The following is a 24630-nucleotide window of genomic DNA, read 5'->3' on the forward strand; positions in this document are numbered from 1 at the left end:
GAAAACATGTTTCGAGAGTGAAGTAAATTGAGCGGCAGAATCATATAATTACTCTGAAGATTTCTTTTCAAATTTGTGGGGTTAAACCATCTGGACAGAGATGGAACGGCGTGTTCTACAATGTCATATGTTGGTTGAATGTGTTAGTGTATATTTTGTCGATCTTTATGTGTATATATATGTTTTTGGATTAATTATTCCGAAGATCCCTGATGTGATTCTATTCTATTCTCGTGTTGATGCTCAAAAAGCAAGCTCCCACTTGGGGCATTCTCTCCTCTGTATCTGATTCCCACTTGGGGCATTCTCTCCTCTGTATCTGTTCCATCAGGCGACTAAGACTCAGGTAATTCAATTCAAATTCGATAATGGGTGGTTGATATTGAGGCTACTCTGTTATTTGAGGCAAAACTCACTGAATAGTACACATTATAGCCGCCATTTTGAAGCTTAAACAGTCTGTTACCTGTAGTTAAGACTTTTCTGACATTCTTAAGTAATTCACCCAATTTGGGCTCCTGCGATTCAGATTCAGACACACAAAAAAAAAAAACAACACCGAAGACGGGAGTATATCTCAACATGCCCAGATTCATATGAAAGAAAACAAAATTTATTGAAATGGAGATGAGCAAGAAAGGTGACAGACCGCCGTAGACCCCAAACAAGGATGTCATGTCTTTTTTCCTATTTTGGGTTTAGTTATCAAACTGGGCTTTGTCATTGTGTGTATCTTCAGTTTAATTCTTCTATGGGTTCAATTAACTTATTATCTGGGCACCCCCTATGACCTAGGAGAATTAGGTAGGGCTGGGCTTTTACCTCTTTTGGGTAGACTTCTTTTTTACCTTGGCAAGTCTTTTTGAGGGTTTCCTCTATTTCGACTAGCTATGCTATTTGGGTCTCAACTTTGTCACTACTCTTTACCAGTTTGTGTTCTCCGCTGCACCGCTCACCCTTCGGAGTTCGTCTGCGTTTTCTTGCTGGCTTTGTCGAGTCTTTCGGCTTGGGTTTAGCCAGCGACCCTAACTTCTAGGTGCCTGATTATAATCTATTTAGATTATGGTGAGCCACTCTTTCGAGAGAATACTGGGGGTTAACTTTGGGATCTCCAGGTTCCGACTTCAAGAAATCTCAAGACTCTTATGAAGTTTTGACTTTCTTTTTCCATCTAATTCTACAGGTGCAACTTGAACTTTTATTGGTATTGCAGGGATTGGATAGTAGAGAGCTACATTAAACAGGAATAAACATCACTCCTGCTATCAATAGATCTAGCCGGCATAGAGGAAGATCTCATTCGCATTCTCATAGAAGTGTGTTCTTTCGGCATGTGAGGCACCTCCACCCTTGTAAGGGCTTGGACCAAATCACCAATTCACAACCCTATCAATGTGGGGGTTTTTGTTTCATTCTTAAAATTCATAAGCTTGATGTTCCTGTTGTTATTTTGTGTTGTTGTAAGAGTATCTACTAAGTCCTTGACTAGAACCACCAACGCCCCCAAATTTTCCTATCGACTGTCCTTACTGTTTGAGTAAGCAAAGCTTCTTTGAAGAGACTAGGTAGGTTTCTTTTTTCCGTGTTTTTTGCCCTTATTGTTTGTTGCACAAGATCTCAAACCCCGCTTTGTTGAAATAGTTTATAACCATAGAATATAACCAGCCAAAATACAACTAACCTGCAAAATCATGGTGAGGAGAGAGAGAGAGAGGAATAACAAAAAGGGATGTGTGCGTTTGCCGGGAGTCGAACCCGGGTCTATTGCTTGGAAGGCAATTATCCTAACCGTTGGACTACAAACGCTTCTTGTTGAATGATTTTTCTATTACAATATTGAAGACTAACTCCTAGTTGGAAGCAAGGTGTTTTGTTCAAACCACGAATTACAAATGTCTGGAGCATAAATGAAAGAAAGAGAGGGATGGCATCCCAATGACATCCTAGTCTCAAAAGAAAAAAAAAAAAAGGATATGGCGAAATTGGTAGAAGCTACAGACTTTATTGGATCAAGCCTTGGTACGGAAACCTACTAAGTGATAACTTTCAAATTCAAAGTATTTATCTGGTGTCAGATATCACATTGTTCGAGGAACCTTAGATGTTGTCGGGGTAAAAGATCGCCAACGAAGGCTTTCTAGTGACAAAGATTATAATCCCTAACTTCACAATGGAATTCCGCCCCAATATCTTAATCATCTTGCTTGCTCAGAAATAATATGAACCCATTGACAATACATATTTTTCCTTTCGTCAATTGACAATCTACAAAAATAAGCTTGTTAAAATTGTTCATTTCATCATTCGCTTAAAATATTTGTGTAAGTTTATACACTACGCTATCTTCTTAAACTGTACAAACCATGCTTATATTTGATTGAGAGTTAAAATTGAAAAAATATTAATCTTGACAAAAAGAAGAATGCGGAATCTTTTATGACAAAAGAGAACTTTACTTGGGAAGATTTGATCGTTTTTCTATATTAGAAAGGAACGCACTCGTTTAACATTTCAGCTGTTGCCGATTCAACCCCAAGAGAACAAGCAACAAGTTTCTCTTTTGTTGAGGAATCGTAATTAGTTTGAAACCTCAATGATGGGTCAGGCGACAAGAGAAGAATTTTGATCATCTCATTTGATCTTCCTCTTCGTGTTCTTCTCTATCTATTTTTTCTTTCCAATTTTCAAAAATTGGACCAAGTCGAGAAAGATTAGGGATTGGGTTGGTAATAAAAAATACAAAACAGATGTGCCAAGGCCTAAGTTGAAATTTGGTTGGCCAAAAATTACAAAAATTCACAAGTAATAGGAACAAAGATAAATCGTTTAAATGGTTTAACAAAAAAGAAAAACAAAATTGCAACCTCAGTTTGTGCTTATTAAAGTTACACGTACATTTTCACAAGCATTCGTTCTCTCCTACTTTTCTTTTTGGAATCAAACCTCGAATCTGCTAATTTAAACAAATGAATTCAATTAACTTTTGCTTAATTGATTTTAATCTACAATTAAGATAAATCTAAAAATAGCTAAACAAATTTTGAGCAAATAGAAGAACCTTTCAAACTAGATGGATTAAAATAAGTCTCTTCATCCTTTTCTCTACCTATCTTGCCAACCTCCCGGAAAAGAAAAAGTTCAGAATTTCATTTTTAACATTTCGACTTCATTTTGTGTTTCATTCACACTTACATTATTGCCGATTATCAATTTTCGCCCACTTTTTAAAATGTTTTCCTCCTTAACCGCGATGTCGTTCTCGGTCTTTTCATCTTCTTTCAGTTTTTCCAACTTCACAATCTTCTAGTAATTGGGTTGCTCATCTTCCTTAGTTGTTTTGTCTTCTTCTTTCTTAATTCCCATTTCTAGAATTTTAAGGACCTTTTTAATGAGAATATCTTTCTATGTTTGGTTCATATGTTCCTTATTATTTCGACCTTTGGAACTTGACTCACTCGACGCACTCAAGTCACTAGTTATTGTAGTATGAGATTCAATCATTTCCTTGTCTTTGGCACCGTTAACTCCGCAATCAGTTACTATCGTTATGAAGAAGTTCCATACAAAAAATAATTGGGCCAAGGCCCAATCATATACCCACTTTTTTGTTTTGTCACCATAAACTTGTTCACTGCATTGTCGTAACTTGCCGGTAGAGTTTCAAAGAGACATACGAGGTCATCGATTCCTAAAATTCATAAGCTTGATGTTCCTGTTCTTGTTATTTTGTGTTGTGATAACAATATCTACTAAGTCCTTGACTAGAACCACCCAGACCTGCACCTATTGACTGCCCTTACTTTCAAATGCGCAAAAACTTTTGTTGAGAGATGTTAAGTGAATTGTTTTAGTAAGCAAAGCTTCTTTGAAGAGACTAGGTAGGTTTCTTTTTTTCGTGTTTGCCCTTATTGTTTGTTGCACAAGATCTTAAACACTTCTTTAGACTTCAAAAGAAATATGATTGAAACAAATACAAAATAGTTAATAACCAGCCAAAATACAATTAACCTGCAAAATCATCGTGAGGAGAGAAAGAGAGAACAAAAAGGGATGTGTGCGTCTGCCGGGAGTCGAACCCGGGTCTATTGCTTGGAAGGCAATTATCCTAACCGTTGGACTACAAACGCTTCATGTTGTATGATTCTTCTATTATATTATTGACGGTACAAAAGCAAGAATTCTTTTTTGAGAAATCAACTACAATCTACGTTAATCGTTATCAGACATTGATACATCATGAATATGTGATAAGCGTGATAACCTCCTAAGTTAAACTAATAATGAAAGACGCCTAAGGCCAACAACATGAAAGAGGCATAAAGTCCGACAAACTTATTACATTATTTATACCTTTAATTACCCAAATTCAATAATCATGGATTCCGCTTTCCATCTCTTCTTGGAATCAAACCTGGGACCTCTAGGTTTTTATCAGTTTATGTTAACACTATTATCACTTGGGCAACCAAGTGTTGACTAATAATGAAAGAGGCCTAAAGCCCAACAACATGAAAGAGGCATAAAGTCTGACAAACTTATTACATTATTATAGTGCCTAACTCCACAATGGAATTCCGCCCCAATATCTTAATTATCTTCCTTGTTCAAAAATACCATGAAATCACTTGGCAATACATATCTTTCCTTTCGTCAATTAACAATCTACAAAAAATAAGCTTGTAAAATTGTTCATTTCATCACTCACTTAAATCTGTTAAAAAGCATGTCAATATATTTGTGTAACTTTATACTCACTACGCTAACTTTGTAAACTGTAGAAACTATGTTTAAATTTGATTGAATTAAAAAAAGTATTAATCTTGACAAAAAGAAATGCAGAATCTTTTATGACAAAAGAGAACTTTACTTAAAGAAGATTTGATCGTTCAACATTTCAGTTGTTGTGGATTCAATCCCAAGAAAACATGCAACGAAGTTGAGACCTCGATGATGGGTCAGGCGACCACCTTACTTGTACAACTTCAAATGTGTTACTTACAACATATACAAAGATGAAGATGGGACGAGAGAAGAATTTTGATCGTCTCATTGATCTTCCTCTTCATGTTCTTCTCTATCTTTTTTTTTTCTTTCCAATTTTCGAAAACTGGACCAAGTCAAGAGAGTTTAGGGGTTGGGTTAGTAATAAAAATACAAAACAGATGTGCCAAGGCCTAAGTTGAAATTTGGTTGGCCAAAGATTACAAAAATTCACAAGTAATTGGAACAAAGATAAATTGCTAAAATGGTTTAACAAAAAAGAAAAACAAAATTGCAGCATTGGTTTGTGCTTCTTTAATTTACACATACATTTTCACAAGCATTCGTTTCCTTCTACTTTTCTTCTTGAAATCAAACCTCGAATCTGCTCATTTAAACAAATGAATTCAATTAACTTTTGCTTAATTGATTTTAATCTACAATTAAGATAAATTTAAAAATAGCTAAACAAATTTTCAGCAAATAGAAGAACCTTTCAAACTAGATGGATTAAAATAAGTCTCTTCATCGTTTTCTCTACCTATTTTGCCAACCTGCAGCCAAAGAAAAAGTTCAGATTTGATTTTTAACATTTCGACTTCATTTTGTGTTTCACTCACTTACATTATTGCCGATTATCAATTTTCGCCCACTTTTTAAAATGTTTTCCTCCTTAACCACGATGTCCTTCTCGGTCTCTTCATCTTCTTTCAGTTTTTCCGACTTCATGATCTTCTCGTAATTGGGTTGCTCGTCTTCGTTAGTTGTTTTATCTTCTTCTTTCTTAATTCCCATTTCTAGAATCATTTTATATGTCATTTCGCTTTCAAATTTCTTCCCTTTCTCAATATTTTCTTCATTTTTAAGGACCTTTTTAATGAGAATGTCTTTGTATGTTTGGTTCATATGTTCTTTATTATTGTCCATTCGGCCTTTGAAACTTGACTCACTCAAGTCACTAGTTATTGTAGTATGAGATTCAATCATTTCCTTCTCTTCGGCACCATGAACTCCCCAATCAGCTAATATCGTTATGTAGAAGTTCGATACGAAAAATAATTGGGCCAAGGCCCAGTTCATATACCCAATTTTTTGTTTTGTCACCATAAACTTGTTCACTGCATTGTCGTAACTTGTCGGTAGAGTTTCAAAGAGACATACGAGGTCGTCGATCTTGTCAAATGCATACCCTAATGGAGGGACTACAGTCTCCATGACATGTTCAATTTTTAGGATTTGATCATCCATGAGAGAAAGAATTGTTAACCAGTGGTAGTGTAATGGAAGGAGAATTGGGCCTATAAAGTGGGCTACATTGCGTGATAGAGAGCCCAATGGGCTAGGTAAAGCTTCAATTGTTTTATAGGCCTTGTGGGCTGTGGTTAGGACTGCAGATGCACAAGTATGCAAAGGACCAACTCTAATGGAGTTCCTCATGATGATCTCCCCTTTAGGTACCTGTGAAAGTTCAATCAAATGTTAATACTGATGTAAAGCAATCTCATGAAGGTGGGCCCTTATAAGTTTTTTTTGTTGTTGAAGACCCTTATAAGGGTTTGAGCACCCTTTTCTGGTGTCGTGTTTTAAAATTGTGAAGGTCTGAAGTACCAAAGCAGACAATATCTCTAGCATTTCAAAGGTTAATTCACATAATCATATAGCATTTTTTATTTTGAGAAATCGACTACGATCTACGTTTGTCGTTACAAGGCATTGATACATCATTAAGATGTGATGAGCACGATAATCGCCTAAGTTAAACCAATAATTAAAGAGGCTTAAAACCCGACAACAAAGAACCTAAAGCCTGACAACATCTACTTTATTTAGTACCTAAATTACACCGAGACTCGACCCCAAGACTTCATGGACTTAAGAGGGATGTCATATCACTACACCATAGGGTGGTGAACAATTAGCATGTTATTAGCACGATAACCTTTGTTTTGATGCGGTCTTGGTAGGGTGTATTGTAAACCAATCCCACCAGTAATTCATTTTAAAATTGTTAAGTTTTATAGTGCCAAAACAGCCTTAAACAGTCGTGGGTAATGTCTAACCAATACAATATGGCTAGCATCCCCCAAAACTAGTCCACACAATTTTATAACAAACACGTAAATTTACACATCATGTGTATTTTTAGCTTTTAAGGCTGAGTGTTATATATACACACACATAGATATAATTTTTCGTTGATTGCCTCAGGTACAAACTACAACATGTCTGCCAAAATTTATTGGGTCAGTAAAAATTAATGGTTTGTTTGGATAAATGAATCATAAATTTATTGATTCCTGAGTTCAAATGATTTTTTTTATTTGTCTCTTTACAAATTTAGCGATATTTTCAAAACCGTCTGTTTCTTTGAAGAAAAAAACAGTTTTTTCGAAAACAAATTTTTTTTTTCAGAAAAAACGGTTTTTGATATTTCTTACTTTAACATGTATTGACCCAAGATCATCTATATCATATAACTTGTTCTTTATCTAGTCTTAATATATGCCAAATCCACAAATGAAACCAAAATTAACTCGAGTAAGATATCATGAGTCAGACGAAAACCAACACTTTAAAATCTTACTCAAGTCAATTCAAAAAATCTTCCACCTAGAGGTCAAGGGTTCGAGGCACACGCTGAACAATTCAAAAAAAAAAAGATATCATGAGTCAGACGAAAACCAACACTTTGAAATCTTACTCAAGTCAATTCAGGTATCGTCACAATGTCACATTCACATTAGATTTTTAACAGAAACCACAAGCACCGCCTAAAATTCATCTGAATCAGTATGAATTCGGAAGAGTTAGGTGTAAAGAAAGAAGGAAAAAATAAAACAGAGCAGGGGAAAAGGTGTATAATTCCATAACTAAATGCTGCTTTTCATAGCAATTTACTAACTTCACATGCTATTGAGAAAAACATAATAAATTGAAAAAAGATAAAATTTAGGTAATACCTGATGTGCCTGGATGAAGATCAATTTTTCTGTATCATGGAAATTTGAGATTTTATATAATAGGAGTGAATACCCAACAACATGATTATTAGGAACTCTATATAGAAGGCAAGAATCAGGAGAATATTGCTTATTCGATTAAACAACTAAATTGGCTATATATAGCCTTACAAGAGAATAAAAACAAACCCACGTTTACACTTCTACTAATCGTGGTTAGTGACTTAGAAAACAAACAACTAATCCCTGAAGAATAGGTATTCTTCAGTCCACTAAATAACTAACAAAATCAACTCCTAAAGACTAGCTCAAACCTAATTTTAACATTCTCCCTTAAACTGAATACTCTTAGTAGTCAGTTTACACTTAGTTTTGAACAGACACCCAACATTTCACGTAACTTCAGGAATGCATCAAGCTTTAAAGGTTTGGTCATTATATCTGCAACTTGCTCCTGTGTGTGACAATGAATCATCTTTACAGTTCCATCTTTTGTGAGCTCGCGAAGGAAATGAAAGCGAACATCAATGTGTTTGCTGCGACCATGCATTACTGGATTCTTAGAAAGCTTAATTGTTGAGCTGTTGTCACAGTAAACTGTTGTGCATTCATGTTGGCCATGATTGAGATTGTCCAAAATCCTCCTTAGCCATATTGCTTGACAAACACATGAAGCTGCAGCAATGAACTCCGCTTCGGTGGTGGATAATGTGACAACAGGTTGCTTTTTTGAGGACCAAGAAACTGCTCCAGAACTTAACATAAACACATAACCTGAAGTGCTTTTCCTTTCGTCTAAATCTCCTGCATAGTCGCTATCAGTATAGGCAATTAATTCTGTGCTTCCTCCCTTCTTGTAAAACACACCAAGATCAATGGTACCTTTCAAGTACCTTAGTATCCTCTTTGCTGCTTGCAAATGTAATTCAGTAGGACATTCCATAAATCTACTAATGAGGCTCACGACAAACATAATGTCCGGTCGAGTGGCAGTTAAATACATAATACTTCCTACAATTTGTTTGTAGAATGTACTATTTACTTTCACACCATCTCCATTCTTCATGAGCTTGAATCCAGGAACTATAGGGTTGTGGACAGGATTGCATTTATCCATATGAAACCTTTCTAACACCTCACTTGCATATTTCTTTTGATTAATAAAGATGCCATCTGATCTTTGCATGACTTCAATGCCCAGAAAATATCTCATTTTTCCAAGATCAGTCATATCAAATTCAAGCATCATGGATTTTTTGAATTCAACAAACATAAGTTCATCATTCCCAGTAAATATAAGATCATCAACATAGAGGCACACAATTAAAATCTTACCTTCTTCTCCAGCCTTGATGAAAAGAGTATGTTCGTAATGGCATTTCTGAAATCCCTCCTTCATAAAATAAGACTCTATGCGACTATACCAAGCTCGTGGAGCTTGTTTAAGTCCATATAAAGCCTTTTTTAGTTTGTACACCTTGTGTTCATTGTCCTTTTGTTCATATCCAGGAGGTTGTTCAACAAACACTTCTTCACTTAGTTCACCATGTAGGAAGGCTGATTTTACATCCAGCTGATAAATTGTCCATTCATTTGAGGCAGCAAGGGCAATCACAAGTCTAATAGTATCTAATCGAGCTACAGGTGCGAAGACTTCAGAATAATCCACCCCCTTTTCTTGAGCGTATCCTTTTGCTACCAATCGAGCCTTGTACTTGTCTACTTCTCCATTCTCATTAAGCTTGGTCTTGTAAACCCATTTTACTCCAATTTTCTTCCCTCCAGCTGGTAAATCTGTCAACTCCCACGTATCATTGTTGTCAATTGCCTCAATTTCAGCATCCATTGCTTTTCTCCACTTTACACTTTTCACGGCATCGACAAAAGAGATTGGGTCAGTACCTGCAAACATTGCTTGATAATCAAAGTTTTCTTCGTCAGAGAAATCTGCTCCACTTTCATAATCCCTCATCCAAGTTGGTGGCCTTCTAACTCTTCTTTCGGATGGAGAAGGTGCACTTACTTCATTTAACTCAGCAGCCTCTACGTCTTCCATTGTTTGGTGATCAGCTACAATATTACCTTCATTGTTATCAATTGTTGCGTCTTCTTTATCACTTTCTCCCCATTCTAAATCAGCTACAATAGTTTCTTCATGATTGTGTTTCCAATCCCAACAGGTTTCTTCTTCGAACTTCACATCTCTGCTTATTATAATCTTCTTAGATTCTGGATCATATAATCTGTATGCCTTTGATTCTTCGCTGACTCCTAGTAAAACACATCTCACACTTTTGTTATCAAGCTTAGCCCTCTTACTATCAGAGATATGAGCATTTGATATGCAGCCAAACACTCTGAAGTGAGCAACTGATGGTTTAGACCCACTCCAAGCTTCTTCCGGTGTCATGTTTTTAACAGCAAGAGTTGGACTTCTGTTCAAAACATAAACAGTCCAATTCACAGCTTCAGGCCAGAAAATTTTTGGAACCTGTTTCTCCGACAGCATGCTCCGAACCATATTCATAATAGTTTGGTTTTTTCTTTCAGCAACTCCATTTTGTTGTGGAGTATATGCAGCTGTAAGTTGTCTACCTATGCCATTTTCTTTACAAAACTCTGAAAATTCATAAGATGTGAATTCTCCACCACGGTCAGTTCGAAGAGATCTTATAGACAAACCAGTTTCCTTCTCAACACGACTCTTGTAATTCTTAAAAGTGATGAAAGCCTCTGATTTTTCTGCCAAAAAATATACCCAAGTTTTACGGCTAAAATCATCAATAAAGGTGATTAAGTACCTCTTTTTGCTGTTTGAAATTGGATTGATTGGTCCACAAATGTCGGAATGCACCAATTGAAGAATCTGAGAGGCCCTCCATGTGCTTTCTTTTGGAAATGACTGCCTTCGTTGTTTTCCTATCAAACAGTTTTCACACGTCGTAGAAGGAGCTTTAAGTTGTGGGAGCCCATTCACCATCCCTTTTTGTTGGAGAGTTCTCAAACCACTGTAGCTTAAGTGTCCATACCTGCAGTGCCAAAGCCTGGCTTGATCCTCTGTAGAAGAAGAAAAACAATTTTCTTCTTTTAATTGCATCTCTGCGGACAAGATGAACATTCTGTTTGAAGACATCGTAGTCTCCATGATTAATCCTCTTTGGGGATGAAATATTTTACATTTCCGGTGTTGAATGAGGATTGTAAGCCCCTTCTCCTGTAGTTGTCCAACACTTAGCAAATTATTCTTCAACTCCGGGGCATAAAATACCTCAGTAATGACTTGAATGATCCCATTCACCAGCATCCTTATGCTGCCTTTTCCCGTAACAGGCATACTTGAGTTGTCTCCCAACTTTACAGTAGCATTAAACCTTTCATCAAGCCTTGTAAAAAACTCTTTCTTACCACACATATGGTTGCTGCAACCTGAGTCAAGAAACCATAGCTCCTTTTTACTAGCTTCTTTGGTTTCTACATATGCCATTAACAACATTTCTTCACTGGTTTCTGCATAGTGTGCTGTTTTCTCAACCTCATTATGTGGACATTCATACTGATAATGTCCAAGTTTGTGACAATTGTAGCACTCAATGATAGATTTATCAAAGTTTTGTCTACCTCTTCCTCGTCCCCATCCTCTTCCTCTAAAGCCGCCACGACCTCGTCCTCTTCCTCTTGAAGTATCTTCATAGGTTACCTTTAATGCTTGCTCTTCCACAACATGGCCATTCATACGTTGTTCATGTACTAAGAGACTGCTTTGTAACACATCAATAGATAAAGTGTCTAGATCATTTGATTCCTCAATAGAGCATACAATATAATCAAATTTTGGAGTCATTGATCTTAGAATTTTTTCAATGACCACAACATCTTCCATCTTCTCACCATAGACCCTCATCTTATTGGCTATAGTAAGGGTTCGAGCAAAGTACTCGTCAACAGATTCTCCTGCTCTCATGTTAAGAACTTCAAATTCCTTTCGAAGAGCTTGTCGTTGTGCACGCTGCACCCGTGCTGATCCTTGGTACTTCTGCTTCAAAGAGTCCCAAATACTCTTCGATGTGTCCTTGTTCAGAATGGTTTCTAGAACAGATCTATCAATGGCTTGAAACAGATAGTTTTTAGCCTTCAAATCCTTCAGTTTCAGGTCTTCAATTGCCTTCTTTTCTCCTTCAGTGAGTTCTGCCCCTATATCTGCAGTAGGGATTCCATTCTCTATCAAGCTCCAATATTCCTTCGATCTCAAAAAGTTCTCCATAAGCATACACCAATGATCATAGTGTCCATCAAGCTTTGGGATTGCGGGTTGCACAAAACTACTTTCAGTTGTCATCTTTACACACTTAAAAAAAACTGCTGCTTCTCAATTCCTGATCAGATCTAATAAATGGCTCTGGTACCAAATATTAGGAACTCTATATAGAAGGCAAGAATCAGGAGAATATTGCTTATTCGATTAAACAACTAAATTGGCTATATATAGCCTTACAAGAGAATAAAAACAAACCCACGTTTACACTTCTACTAATCGTGGTTAGTGACTTAGAAAACAAACAACTAATCCCTGAAGAATAGGTATTCTTCAGTCCACTAAATAACTAACAAAATCAACTCCTAAAGACTAGCTCAAACCTAATTTTAACAATGATTGGTTCATATCAACTACTATTTTTTTTTCTCTTTCTAACTTATGAACGTTGGAGCATTTTATTCAAAACGGTTTCACCTTAAATTAGGGCAAGCTATTCAGAGGAAATGGATGGTTATACTGATTCAACGGTGGTTTCAGAGAAAAAAATGACCAAATAAAAAAAACACATTTCGCCCACCGTGGGGCTCGAACCCACGACCACAAGGTTAAGAGCCTTGCGCTCTACCAACTGAGCTAGACGGGCTTGATGCTTTCATCTTCCCTTTAGCTTAATTGATCTAAACTTACGATGTGTTCCAAGACAGAACTAAAAACCCATAGGGCCCGGAGAAAATTTGGTACATATCACAGGTGCATTATTAGGGGCTTAGATCATCTCCAGTTGCCTCCATAACTCCATTATTTGGTGTTATGAAAAAAGTTGGATACCCAACAACCCTGAAAAACACCATTATTTCCGAGGACTGTGAAAAGTGACCAACCATGTTTGGTCCCTGTTCTGGTGGGATGTTGGGGACCATCGTTACAAATTAATTTTGCTCCATTTTTCTTTGCTCTTCAGTCCTTTTCGTCTATATAATTTCATATTTGTTCATCTAACTTTGAAATCATTTTCAAATTTAGTCTTTTATTAATTAAATAAATATTAATATTTCATTGATACACATATAAACCAATCAAATAATTTAAATTAGATTACATTCTGTGGTATATAATTTCAAAATATGAATAAAAAATGATAAAAATAAAATTTGGTGTATTGAATAGTGATTTGGTGGGAGTGTATATGGCGTAAGGGGCACGCGCATACTCTTACTTGGTTCTCCAGATCGATATTGAGTTCCAGATCCCAAGTTGACTACCCCTCTCCGAACGATCGGAACAACGTCCCAAACGCTCGAGCACGTCTACCCCCTTGCCTTTGCATTCCTAGAGCCGTTGTCCGTGTTCCAATACGCCCAACCGGGCTTTCTCTAAGCCGTCGCTAAGTAAGGCTTTCTAATAGCTTAAATAAAGCAAAGAGCTACCTTTGCCATATAATTTACTGCAGAATTGGGATCTTCCTTTTGGGAAATACATATGGTGAAGGCCTTAAGTAACCTTCATACTCCGAAAACCTTACTGATGCAGGGGCACCCGGCATGGAGGCTTTTTCCATGACTAAACTGGGCCATGGGCCATCCGGCCATGGAGAGTAGCTTTAGGAAGTCTCAATTTTAATATGATTATTAGAGAATTTAGGTTTAGGAAATTATGTTATTTTAGTATTTCCAATAATTGGAAAGGTCCAGATTTGAGTCTAGTTATTTAGGAAGTTGCAGTATTTTATTTATTTAGGAAAGTCTAATTCAAGTCTATCTAGGAAAGTCCAGAATCCTATAAAAGGATATCTAGTTTGTCCATTATTCCCATGTTGAAGAGAAAACCCAATCAAGTTTAATCGAGTTTACAGTTATTTAGAGTTATTTAATCGTTATTTTATCGTTCTTCGTATTAGTTTATTTTATTCTTAAATTCCGATGCGTTCTACATCATGTGGTATTCAGAGCCACCAAAGTTTTTGGCTAATGATTCTGGAAATTTTTTTCCAGACCAGTTACATCAGTATCAATCGTATTATATTCGTCAAGATGATTATATTCAATCAAATTATACTCATCAAGAGATAACGAATCAATGCTCATCTTCATCATGTTTATATGCGAATAACGACTCGTACAATTATCATTGGAATCCGGGAGAAATCGAACGAGAAACCCCTCCACAACCGTATTCATCATCACCGTCACCACCCCCACCATTGTCTTATACAGCTTCACATCCATATTCTTCTTCTACACCACCTCCGTACTCTTATTATTCACAACCGTTTTCACCACCTCTACCTTCATACACTTATTATTCACCACAATCACCACCACCACCGCAACCTTCGTACTCTTATTTTACACCGGCACCGTATTCACCACCTCTTATACAACCGTATTCACCTCCACCACCAACACAATCATCTTCTCTTTCCTATTCACCACCACAACAACCACAACCGTCTTTTTTCGAAACAGTTCCATCGCTAATACCCGATTTAGTTAAGGTTCAACATGTGGTGAACGACATCAAAACAATAATACGTCAACCATATTCATCGTCTATTTTATCTTTCAATAAGGAAGAAGAAAGAGAAGAACACAAAAAAGTTGAAGAAGACGCTCACAACGATGTTCAAGTCGACGAAGAAGAAGAACAAGAAGAAAAAGAAGCGTACGAAGAAGTTGAAGCTATAGGTATTTACGCAATTACTTCATCACAAACTACGAAAGGTGAATTATTTTTGGTTGATTTTAACACTAAGTTGAAAAACAAAAACATCACTACCCGTATCAAAGTGGACACAAATTCTAGGGTCTTCAAAAACATTACTTATAATAATCCGAACCCTAGAACTACTCTTCAAACACTTCTTAAATCTTCTCATGCATTGAAGAGTAGTAATAAAAAGGTGTTCTTCACTAGTGACATTCGGAGATTTGGAATCGTTACTGTTCATGAAAATATCCTCAAATCCGTCGCCGAAGTTGGATTAGTCGCAGAAGTTTTCAACAAATCGAAACTCAATGAACTTGCCGGCGATTATGCAATCGGTCATGCCACCACCAGTTCTTCTATGCTAAAAAACGTCCAACCCCTTATTGCTGGTTACCCATTAAGATCTGTTGGAGTTGCCCACAATGGTAATTTAGTCAATTATCCTAAACTCATAGATATGCTTGAAGAAAATGGTTCAAATTTTTATACTAGTTATAGTACTGAAGTTGTTTCCCTTTTAATAGCCATTTCAAAAGCTAGACCTTTTCTTCTTAGGATTGTTAGTGCATGTGAACAACTTGAAGGAACTTACTCAATGGCTTTTCTTACTGAAGATAAATTCATTACAGTTCGTGATCTTCATGGTTTTCGACCATTAGTAATGGGTGGACGACGTACTGAAGCTTGTGTTTTTGCTTGTGAAACTTGTGCACTTGATCTTATTGAAGCAACATATGAGAGAGAAGTTCACCCAGGTGAGGTTATTGTTATTGATAATGATGGTATTCAAACTCTTTCCATACCTCACTTTCAACCAAAAACTTCCATCATATTTGATCGATCTATTTATAAATCAAGGAGAGTATTCAGTGAGATTTTAGCAACAAAAACTCCTGTTGATTGTGACGTTGTTATTGTTGTACCTGATTTTGAGGTTCTTACTGCTCTTGGGCATGCATCAAAAGTTGGAGTTCCATTTGAACAAGGTTTAATTAGGTCACATTATGTTGGTATAACTTTTATAGAACCATCTCAGAGAATTAGGGATTTTGAAGTAAATTTGAAATTAGCCCTAGTTCAAGCTGTTTTGGAAGGGAAGAGAGTTGTGGTTGATGATTCAATTGTGAGAGGAACGACTTCTTCTAAGATTGTTAGGTTATTGAATGAATCAGGTGCAAAAGAAGTTCATATGAGAATTGTTAATCCATCCATGGTTGCGTGTTATTATGGAGTCGATACACCTACTTCGGAAGAGTTGATTTCAATTAAGTTAAGTGTTGAGGATATTAGGCAGTTTGTCGGTTCTGATTCACTTGCTTTTGATAGTTGGAAGAGTTTGCTAACAGAAGATTCGTCTAAATTCTGTTATGCTTGCTTTACCCGAAAATATTCTGTTTCACCACCTAGCACATAGATTAAAGCAAAGAAGGTTGGGGATTTCGTCGTGATGGTTTGGAAGACGACACTCAAGGTTAATTTTCCCATAGAGGGGAATGTGGTGCTTATGATATTTTTCACAGATCTACAGGATGACGGGAGATGTAGAAAATTATTGGACCTATATTCTCTAAGATCGATTTTCCGAGGATCTTTGCAACGTTGGATTCGGTATGAAGTTGGTGTTTTGGTCCTTATTCTTCTTCGAAATTCTGGCAAATGTCGAACAAAGTGGGAATTACGGATCGCCATAACAGAGTTCACCGTTTGCTGGTGCATTACGTTATTTACTTCATCAAACGGTTCGGGACGAACCTCTTGAGAGAAGGGGATGCTGATGCAGGGGCACCCGGCGTGGAGGCTTTTTCCATGACTAAACTGGGCCATGGGCCATCCGGCCATGGAGAGTAGCTTTAGGAAGTCCCAATTTTAATATGATTATTAGAGAATTTAGGTTTAGGAAATTATGTTATTTTAGTATTTCCAATAATTGGAAAGGTCCAGATTTGAGTCTAGGTATTTAGGAAGTTGCAGTATTTTATTTATTTAGGAAAGTCTAATTCAAGTCTATCTCGGAAAGTCCAGAATCCTATAAAAGGATATCTAGTTTGTCCATTATTCCCATGTTGAAGAGAAAACCCAATCAAGTTTAATCGAGTTTACAGTTATTTAGAGTTATTTAATCGTTATTTTATCGTTCTTCGTATTAGTTTATTTTATTCTTAAATTCCGATGCGTTCTACATCACTTACTTAACTAACCGCGCTTTATTTACTTCCTTTGTTTATTCGTTTCTTTCTCTTTATACATCTATCTAAGCTGGAAAGAGCGCCTTTACTTAAAATCAGGAGGGCAGAGTTTTATCTTTGGTTCAAAAATTTGAAAACATCATATAATATGGTGAATATTCTTTTTTGGTGATTTTTTTGGTGCCAACCGTTGGGGATGCTCTTAGAGCATTTAGGCATTACTAGAGGCACATGTCAATCGAATAAGTAATCGTGCTTGCAGAGATTAAGTAGCCAAGGGATGTAATAATTTGAGCCAAATAATATTTCAAATAAGTGGAAAACAAATTATCTAGGTAAAAAACAAAGACCAAAAGACTATTTTGTGTAATTTTTCTCTTTAAACTTTAAATATAAATAATTTTTTCATTAGAAGTTGGATTTAGATATAACATGTATACTCAAGAAAGATTCCTTTTATAATTTTTCCAACAAGATCTACTTTTAATGCCTTTTTCTTAAAAAACTCAAGAGAACGGCTTTTCTTTTTGCAAACTAGGTTTGTAAATTTTGCAAACCTTATTTGCAGAAGCAAACTAGATTCACGAATATCGTAAAATTGGTTTGTGAACCTCGCAAACTCAATTTGCATATTTAAACTGGGTTTGCAAATCTCACAAACTCGACTTGAAGATACTTGTTAATTTGCTATCTTTCACTGTTTGAAGATTTACTCTAATTTTTTTCCTTCGAATAATTTTTTGTTGTCTTATTCACTGAAGATCTGGTTTTCACAAACATATCAAGTTTAGATTATCAAAAGCAACAGAGAGAAGATTCGAACTTCAAAGGCAACTTGAACCAAACAACTTATCTAAAACAATTCAAACTAGATCTAAACTTGAAACAAACCAGTTGGAGAACAATAAAAAAATCAACTCATTTTCTTAGAAGCTTAAATCTATCGCATCATCATGAAAGGGAGAGAAGGGGTGATAGTTGGAGAACATAAAAAGTTTTAGTAAAAATTTACCATGAATTGGCGTCAAAGAGACACTTTTGTATTATTCGATTTTGTTCATCCTCTAATGAAGAGACCAGTAGACAATCTTCCAAGCTCAGTTTATTTCATGATTTGACAATTTTTTTTCTTTTTTTTTTTAGCAAGTTCGATTGCAATTTCTTTTATTTTTGCAAGTTTGATTGCAAATCACACAAATTCGGCTTAGAAATTATTCTTATACATGGCTAGATCATCAGATTTTGTTTCCTTATGATTACTATTTGTGATAGAAAAGCAGAAGCCTAAATGTACAAAACCGATTCTAGTGAGAGAAAGTGATTTACAAATATGTTTTGTTCGAATCGTGATCTTCAAACCGTGGAAAAAGAGGGACGAAGAAGAAAAAAATGAAGACAAAAAAATAAATTGAACGTTGATATAGTGTAAAGATAAAAGTTAGAAACCTAGATTTCTTTTGGGAGAGGGAGAGAGTGAGTGAGAAAGAAAAACAAGACGAAGAATTTGCAGTCGAAAATTTGAATAAGAAGAAATCATAGAAGAACGCTAAAATAGAAAATAACTTGATTGATAATTATAAATATTATTTCACATAAGTCACAATTATACATAATAAACATTGCACTTTTAGTTATTCCAAAAACCTACTAACAATTTCTTTCAAGAGAAAAAAACACAGATACAATTTTACTTATCTATACCTAATATTTTTTACCCAAATAACCATTTTCTATTAAAATAACCGGTAGATAAATTTAGTCCAAAATAGAAATGGATAGTGGGTTTATGAAACTTGTTTAATCTGATCTTTGAATTGACTAGGTTATGTATGTAAATTGTTTTTGATAGGATTGGAAAAGTGTTCTGTATTGAGGTCTGAGATAAACATTGTTTAATCTGATCTTTGAATTGTCTAGGTCATAGAATAACACAAGACAGTTTGGCCGAGTGGTCTAAGGCGCCAGATTTAGGCTCTGGTCCGAAAGGGCGTGGGTTCAAATCCCACAGCTGTCAGTTTCTTTTTTGAACATTTTTTTCCGGACTTTTCTTAAATCAGTTCATTATATGGAGTATGGAAAACAAAATCTCACATGAGATGTTTTATCTAATAATATTTTGTTTCAATAATCTAAGTCACCAACTTTAGGAATACAAAGAATCAATTCACAAACTATTCTAATTACCTTTTTTTTTATTTTCTTTTGAATAACTGTCATGGGTAAACATATTTTCTGCTTTGTGAGAGTATTATATTTCGACAAAAAGAAAACTCCCTAATTGTCATTTGATATCAAATGTAGTTTAGGTTTACGGGGAAAACAAGGAAGATATACCCCATATACCACATGCATCTCGTGGATAAAAAAAAATTGAGATGAACACGACATGCTAAAGGAAAATATTTTAAAAAATGGTCTACATATCTAAAATCAACACAGACATATAAAGTATAAAATCATGTTGTTTGCTTACACACCAAAAAAAATATAGAGACAAAAATAAGCTAATAACCTCAAAAACAGTATTTGCGGTTTCCTCGTCTGTGTCTAACTCTAAAAGAATTCGAATGTTACTGTGTCAGATATTCTTTGAAAGAGTTCATTGTGGTGAAGCAACATTGAGTCTTTGATCACCGTCAGCTGTTGCTTGAACTTGAGCTGCATATTGTAAATTCCATAGAACATCTTCAAATGGAGGACGTGTAGATGATTCAGGAGATATGCATTTGCTTGTTATAGATATCACGATCGATAAAGATTCTTGTGAACATGTGCTGAGTACAATGGGATCTACAATTTGTTTACGACCGTCTAAGCTACTGAATGACGCCTACAATATACAAGAGAGTTCAAACGAAAGTATTCAGAATAGTCCCGTATGGATAAAGTTCATCTGTTAGTAAAGTAAATATAAGATGATTTGAAGGACACTCTATTCATAAGGTTTTGAGTTGAAAGCTCACAAACGTGATATATTATTTGATTATATGTAGTTCAGGCTTACCATTTCATTGAGCAGATATGATTCTCCCCTTCCAGCTGATGTAGGTCCAACAAGCATTTCAAGCAGTATGAATCCAAAGCTATATACATCATCTTCTATTTTCGTCGTTTGCCTGGAAAAAGAGAGAGGAGTTTGAGTTTCTACCTCTTTCCATTCTGTTTGTATATGACTTAAATGATTGTTTATCTTCCGTTCTGTCGGGTATCAGTTGTCGATTGGGTATCAGTTGCAAGCCCACAAACAATATGGGATCAAAAGAAGGCTGCCCCATTAGGTTCGATGACACTTAAGCTAGTTAGGTTGCTACTCTCAAATCGTGGTGATGATCCTAATGGTCTCATTCAATAACTAAACTACAATACTGTACAACTGTTTCCCACGTTAACAACATAAAATCAATAACATGTTCGAATGAAGATCTGTTATACAATCACGGTTTCAAACAAAACCAGGAAAAGGTTACAAGAATTATGTCGATTAATGATTATGCTTACCATGATTTACTGCCTTCCTTTTTCGCCTAAAAACCAAGTAGAACATATATCAGATATTCAGAATTAAAAATTGGAATCTGTAAACAAGTCCAATAATCTCAACACAGTTGAATTTAATCCTACCTCAAGTTTTTCAATTTCTTCGGTGATAATTGATAACCCGTAGTCACTTAGTTTAGCAATCTTATGCTCGTCGAGCAAAATATTGTTTGCTTTCAGCCGATTGTTTAAGAAACCAGGAATCGTTCCAGTATGTAGAAAATGCACAGCCTTTGCAATGCCAATTAGAACTGCTAATCTCTCTGACCATTTAAGAATCTTCTCTGAATCCTCTGCAGAATCTGATACTTCTAAATTACGCAAATCCAATACATTTAAAAATGAAAAGGGGAGACCGAAACTTTGAGACTTGAAATGTATGTAATTATATATGATTTGCTTAAGGGGATTATAATACGCCAATTTAAAAAGGTGATGCTACTCTATGTGAGATAAAAGGCTCCGCACTTAGTCCAGATTGCTCAGGTACACCTTGTCGTACTCGCACTATTGCCTAGGCCTCTTGGGTGGCCTGCTAGGCTGTGTCAAGTAGGGCAGCCTGTGGTTGTCTATGGTAGGCCCATTCAATAAAGAACATGTGCCATGTGGAATTAAGCCGGTGGGTTTGTTAGGGTCTAATTCAGCAATCCAATTGGTTTTGGGGCGTGTACTACATCATTACTAGATCGAATGACCATTATGATCTCTTTATCTAGTTCATGAACTAGTTTATAATTTTACGACCACTCATAGCTTGTCCGGAAACAAGGATGTTATCCCGGCTTTCTTTAGAAGATAACTTCTAAGAATCATAATATAGGTTGGAACCCTGTGCTTAAGAGTTCCGGAATTCTTTCGCTGCGACGTATAAAAGTCTATATTCGCAATTTCATGAAATACAAAAGTAGTTTCTTCAATGTCGAATTACGATTATAAAATCACCTGAAATATATGTATGAAGACTCCCGTTAGGAATGTATTCATAAACAAGATAGACTGTGTCGACAGTGAAATCATCTCTCTCTTCACCATCTATACAATGCCCCAAAAGGTAAACCAAATGTGGATGGCGAAGCTTTGAGAGTAAATCTAACCGGAGTTTTAGGTTCCGAATTGAATCTCTCTTAAACAACGCCAAACATCTAATAGCCACATAGGTTCCATTCTCCAATTTTCCCTTGTAAAGCTGGAAAAAAAAAGAAACCAAGTAGATAAATTTTAATTAGATCAATACTAGTCTAACCAAAAACTGAAGAATCTCTAGATATCAGACTTATAATTCGAGGTTTCGAAGAAAAATCCTAGTGCAAAATCGGGTACCTTTCCAATGGAGCCTTCACCAATAATTGTTGATTGATCGAAGTTGTTTGTGGCTCTTTTTAACTCTTCTACAGAAAACAATCGATATGTTGGTACACCTTGTGTCCGTCCCTTAGATGCTTGTGAAATAAACCCTGAATGAAAAGGAAGAATAGAAAGCTTATTTATATGAATTAGTAAGATTCTTTCTAAATCTTGAAATTTTTTAAGAAGAATTCCAAAACTAAATGAGATGTCCATACATACTTGCACTAGCTAGAAGCTCGGAAGAGAATCCTATTATAGAGTTATCTGGTACATTCTTTGGCAATAAACACCGCTTAGATATTCCTCGATGACAATATTTTCTACACAAAAATAGCGATCCAAGAGCTAGAAGTGCGATTATAAGTACAATGACGATAGCCACACCAACTAAAACTACTAAAGCTATTCTTCCATATCCATATTCTTTCTTCTTTAATTGGACACAATATGATTCCGGGTGTTGATGTTTCGGATCGATAGACAAGCAATTTCCACCTAGTTTAATGACCATCTTATCTAATGAATTTCTCAAACAAGAAGGTAACCCTCCTGTTAACTTATTAGTAGAAATGTCGATATAGCCCAATTCTCCACCACAACTTAAACCATATGGAAGTGATCCACTTAGCATATTCGAAGCCAAATTCAAATAACTTATATTTGGCAGAGCGAATAAAGATGGGGGTAGTGTTCCTCGGAGAAAATTAACTGACAGATCAAGGTGTTGAAGCTGATTTAGCTCACCGTATTTTTGTGGGATTTCACCATGAAATGAGTTCTTGCTGAGAAGAGCTGTGACTAACCCTTTTGGCATCGAAGGAAGTTCAGAATTTATCTGATTCTCTCTCAAATCCAGTAAACGTAAACTAGTTAAGCTTCCTAAATCTGGTAATTTGCCAGAAATGTTGTTATCGGATAATGCAAGAGTATTGAGCTTCTTGATTCTACAAATTGAAGAAGGAAACTGACCCTTAAACTGATTATTCTTCAAACTCAAAATCGTCAAATTGGATAATGAATCAAACCAATCAGGGATAGTATCATTAAAAAAATTCCCATCCAGAGTCAAAACTTGAAGTTGTGCCATTTCTGAAATCTTAGGAGGTAATGTCCCATATAAAAAGTTTGCACTCAAATCAAGGAATTCGAGCGAGTATAACCGATCAATTTTATCCGGAACTGATCCCCAGATCCCTAATGATACTAAACTAAGAGTTTTCAAGTTGTTTAACCTTGATAGAGTTGTGAAGAAAGAATCAATGGAGAATTCACTTGACAAAGTTTGATTAGAAATTGGAAGTCCTTGAAATTTACTAACCTTAGATGGAATTTCCCCAACAATTTTGAGCTCAATAACTGAATTATCTTGACATGAAAGACTTAACTGACTCGTCGATACTAAAGTGCAGAGATCAACACTCGAATCATTCCATACTTGTAATGATTTTGGGTATTCAAGATGCTTCCTAAGCAGGAGAAGAACTTGGGTCTGAGAGTATTGCAATTGATGGGTACCAGTAATGGACAATAACAATAACAAACCAACAACCTTAGATAGAAAACAGTAATCCATTTCTAGAAATGCCGAAAATCGCATTGATATAAAGCTACGAAAATCGCCTTATAATCGAAAATATGAATCTTGGGTTTTCAAGAGAGAGGAAGTTCTAATGAGTATTGACTACATATAAAGCTAAAATCAAAACAAAAATGCCATGACTGTTGATTTGTTTCACTTGAAAATGTTGAGTTTACATGAATTTAAGGGTAAACCCAAGAAGGAAACAGAGCTAATATATAAAATTGATAAATCGTAAACAAATGGAAAATTGCAGAAAATATTGGATTTTCAGGACTTAATAAAAGAACAAATGAACAATAATGAAGTTAAAAATCTCATCTTGGGTGCTCAGAAACCCATCTTTCAAGGGAGATGTTTGGGGTTTAGACATAATTTAGTAAAACCCCAACAAGGGTATAGAGAGAGAGAGAGAGAGAAGACATTCACAGAACATGTAATGTTTATGGGTTAGAGAGCTAGGTTTAAAGAATAATAGTAGTAGTATGATTTTTTTATACTAACAATATAAGAGTGGAAAAATACAAGGAGATTGGCAGAGGGAACCAACCTTGGGAAGAGATCTGAAGATTAATGTTTTGCTGAGATTTGAGAAGTAGGGTTTTGATAGAGAGAGAAAGGGGTGTCAGGATTCATTTAGTTCAAGCACATGGGGTTTGAAGAAGATTGGTTGAGCTTCCTGCATTAATGGAGTGGGATTCTGGCAGAACAACAGAAGAAACTACCTTGCCTGTCAATACACAACAGTGGCGAAATAAGAGAACCCAACTACCCAGGCCAAGGACTTTCAAATATGTCATACGATTAGAGGTAACTCCTTGACAGCGCGGTCAATGTCGTTGACCCAAACACAATTTTCCCGAAAAGACTTCCATTTTTTTTTCTTTGAAGGTTTATTCATCGTCATCGTATAAGAGAGACAAAGATGATGGTGGTGGTGGTGGTGGAGGAGAAAGGAAAAATAAGAAGAATGATTTTTTTCTACATTGAAACTTGTCTGTCTATAATATTTTTAGATGGAAGGAAAAAGGATGAGTACTGCTAGAAGGCTACAAGTCAAAGCCTACGCCACACCTGCAC

The 24630-nt window shown here is 35.8% G+C and overlaps 2 protein-coding genes, 2 long non-coding RNA genes, 4 other non-coding genes and 2 pseudogenes across 11 annotated transcripts; 3 read left to right on the forward strand and 7 right to left on the reverse strand.

Annotated features, from left to right (window-relative positions):
• The first annotated feature begins 290 nt into the window (after window positions 1–290).
• Window positions 291–1494, forward strand: LOC147567448 (uncharacterized). Its single transcript, XR_015230772.1, has 2 exons — window positions 291–346; window positions 1214–1494. It is a non-coding gene; the product is annotated as an uncharacterized LOC147567448 (long non-coding RNA).
• Window positions 1495–1734: 240 nt separating this feature from the next.
• Window positions 1735–1806, reverse strand: TRNAG-UCC (transfer RNA glycine (anticodon UCC)). Its single transcript has one exon. It is a non-coding gene; the product is annotated as a tRNA-Gly (tRNA).
• A 1079-nt stretch (window positions 1807–2885) lies between these two features.
• LOC147567450 (uncharacterized) lies at window positions 2886–3321 on the reverse strand. The gene is made up of 3 exons (XR_015237713.1): window positions 3193–3321; window positions 3059–3119; window positions 2886–2950 (listed from the first exon to the last, which is right to left on the reverse strand). It is a non-coding gene; the product is annotated as an uncharacterized LOC147567450 (long non-coding RNA).
• LOC147567451 (uncharacterized) lies at window positions 3322–3682 on the reverse strand (annotated as a pseudogene).
• A 373-nt stretch (window positions 3683–4055) lies between these two features.
• Window positions 4056–4127, reverse strand: TRNAG-UCC (transfer RNA glycine (anticodon UCC)). Its single transcript has one exon. It is a non-coding gene; the product is annotated as a tRNA-Gly (tRNA).
• A 1036-nt stretch (window positions 4128–5163) lies between these two features.
• LOC147567453 (uncharacterized) lies at window positions 5164–8021 on the reverse strand. Of its 2 annotated transcripts, none has more exons than XM_086654096.1 (4): window positions 7941–8021; window positions 5605–6438; window positions 5474–5534; window positions 5164–5365 (listed from the first exon to the last, which is right to left on the reverse strand). In XM_086654096.1, exons 2-4 carry the CDS (start codon window positions 6415–6417, stop codon window positions 5301–5303), a joined length of 939 nt encoding a protein of 312 aa, XP_086510222.1. In that variant the 5' UTR covers window positions 6418–6438; window positions 7941–8021; the 3' UTR covers window positions 5164–5300. The 2 variants fall into 2 exon arrangements, with proteins under 2 accessions (XP_086510222.1, XP_086510223.1); XM_086654097.1 differs by lacking the exon at window positions 7941–8021 and adding an exon at window positions 7565–7585.
• A 4744-nt stretch (window positions 8022–12765) lies between these two features.
• On the reverse strand, window positions 12766–12838 carry TRNAK-CUU (transfer RNA lysine (anticodon CUU)). The gene has a single exon. It is a non-coding gene; the product is annotated as a tRNA-Lys (tRNA).
• Window positions 12839–14545: 1707 nt separating this feature from the next.
• LOC147567455 (amidophosphoribosyltransferase, chloroplastic pseudogene) lies at window positions 14546–17221 on the forward strand (annotated as a pseudogene). Its single transcript, XR_015232508.1, has 2 exons — window positions 14546–16611; window positions 17158–17221. The product of XR_015232508.1 is annotated as an amidophosphoribosyltransferase, chloroplastic pseudogene (transcript).
• A 1800-nt stretch (window positions 17222–19021) lies between these two features.
• Window positions 19022–19101, forward strand: TRNAL-UAG (transfer RNA leucine (anticodon UAG)). The gene has a single exon. It is a non-coding gene; the product is annotated as a tRNA-Leu (tRNA).
• Window positions 19102–19477: 376 nt separating this feature from the next.
• LOC147567457 (putative inactive leucine-rich repeat receptor-like protein kinase At3g03770) lies at window positions 19478–24630 on the reverse strand. Of its 2 annotated transcripts, none has more exons than XM_086654095.1 (7): window positions 22191–24630; window positions 21945–22078; window positions 21567–21810; window positions 20709–20917; window positions 20586–20611; window positions 20092–20203; window positions 19478–19917 (listed from the first exon to the last, which is right to left on the reverse strand). In XM_086654095.1, the coding sequence occupies exons 1-7, from the start codon at window positions 23566–23568 to the stop codon at window positions 19687–19689; spliced, it is 2334 nt and encodes a 777-aa protein (XP_086510221.1). In that variant the 5' UTR covers window positions 23569–24630; the 3' UTR covers window positions 19478–19686. The 2 variants fall into 2 exon arrangements, with proteins under 2 accessions (XP_086510221.1, XP_086510220.1); XM_086654094.1 differs by having other exon boundaries at window positions 20709–20926.

Source organism: Eschscholzia californica, unplaced genomic scaffold, assembly GCF_041429995.1.
Source record: "Eschscholzia californica isolate CP2 unplaced genomic scaffold, dmEscCali1.0.p SCAF_1, whole genome shotgun sequence".
NCBI lineage: Eukaryota > Viridiplantae > Streptophyta > Magnoliopsida > Ranunculales > Papaveraceae > Eschscholzia > Eschscholzia californica.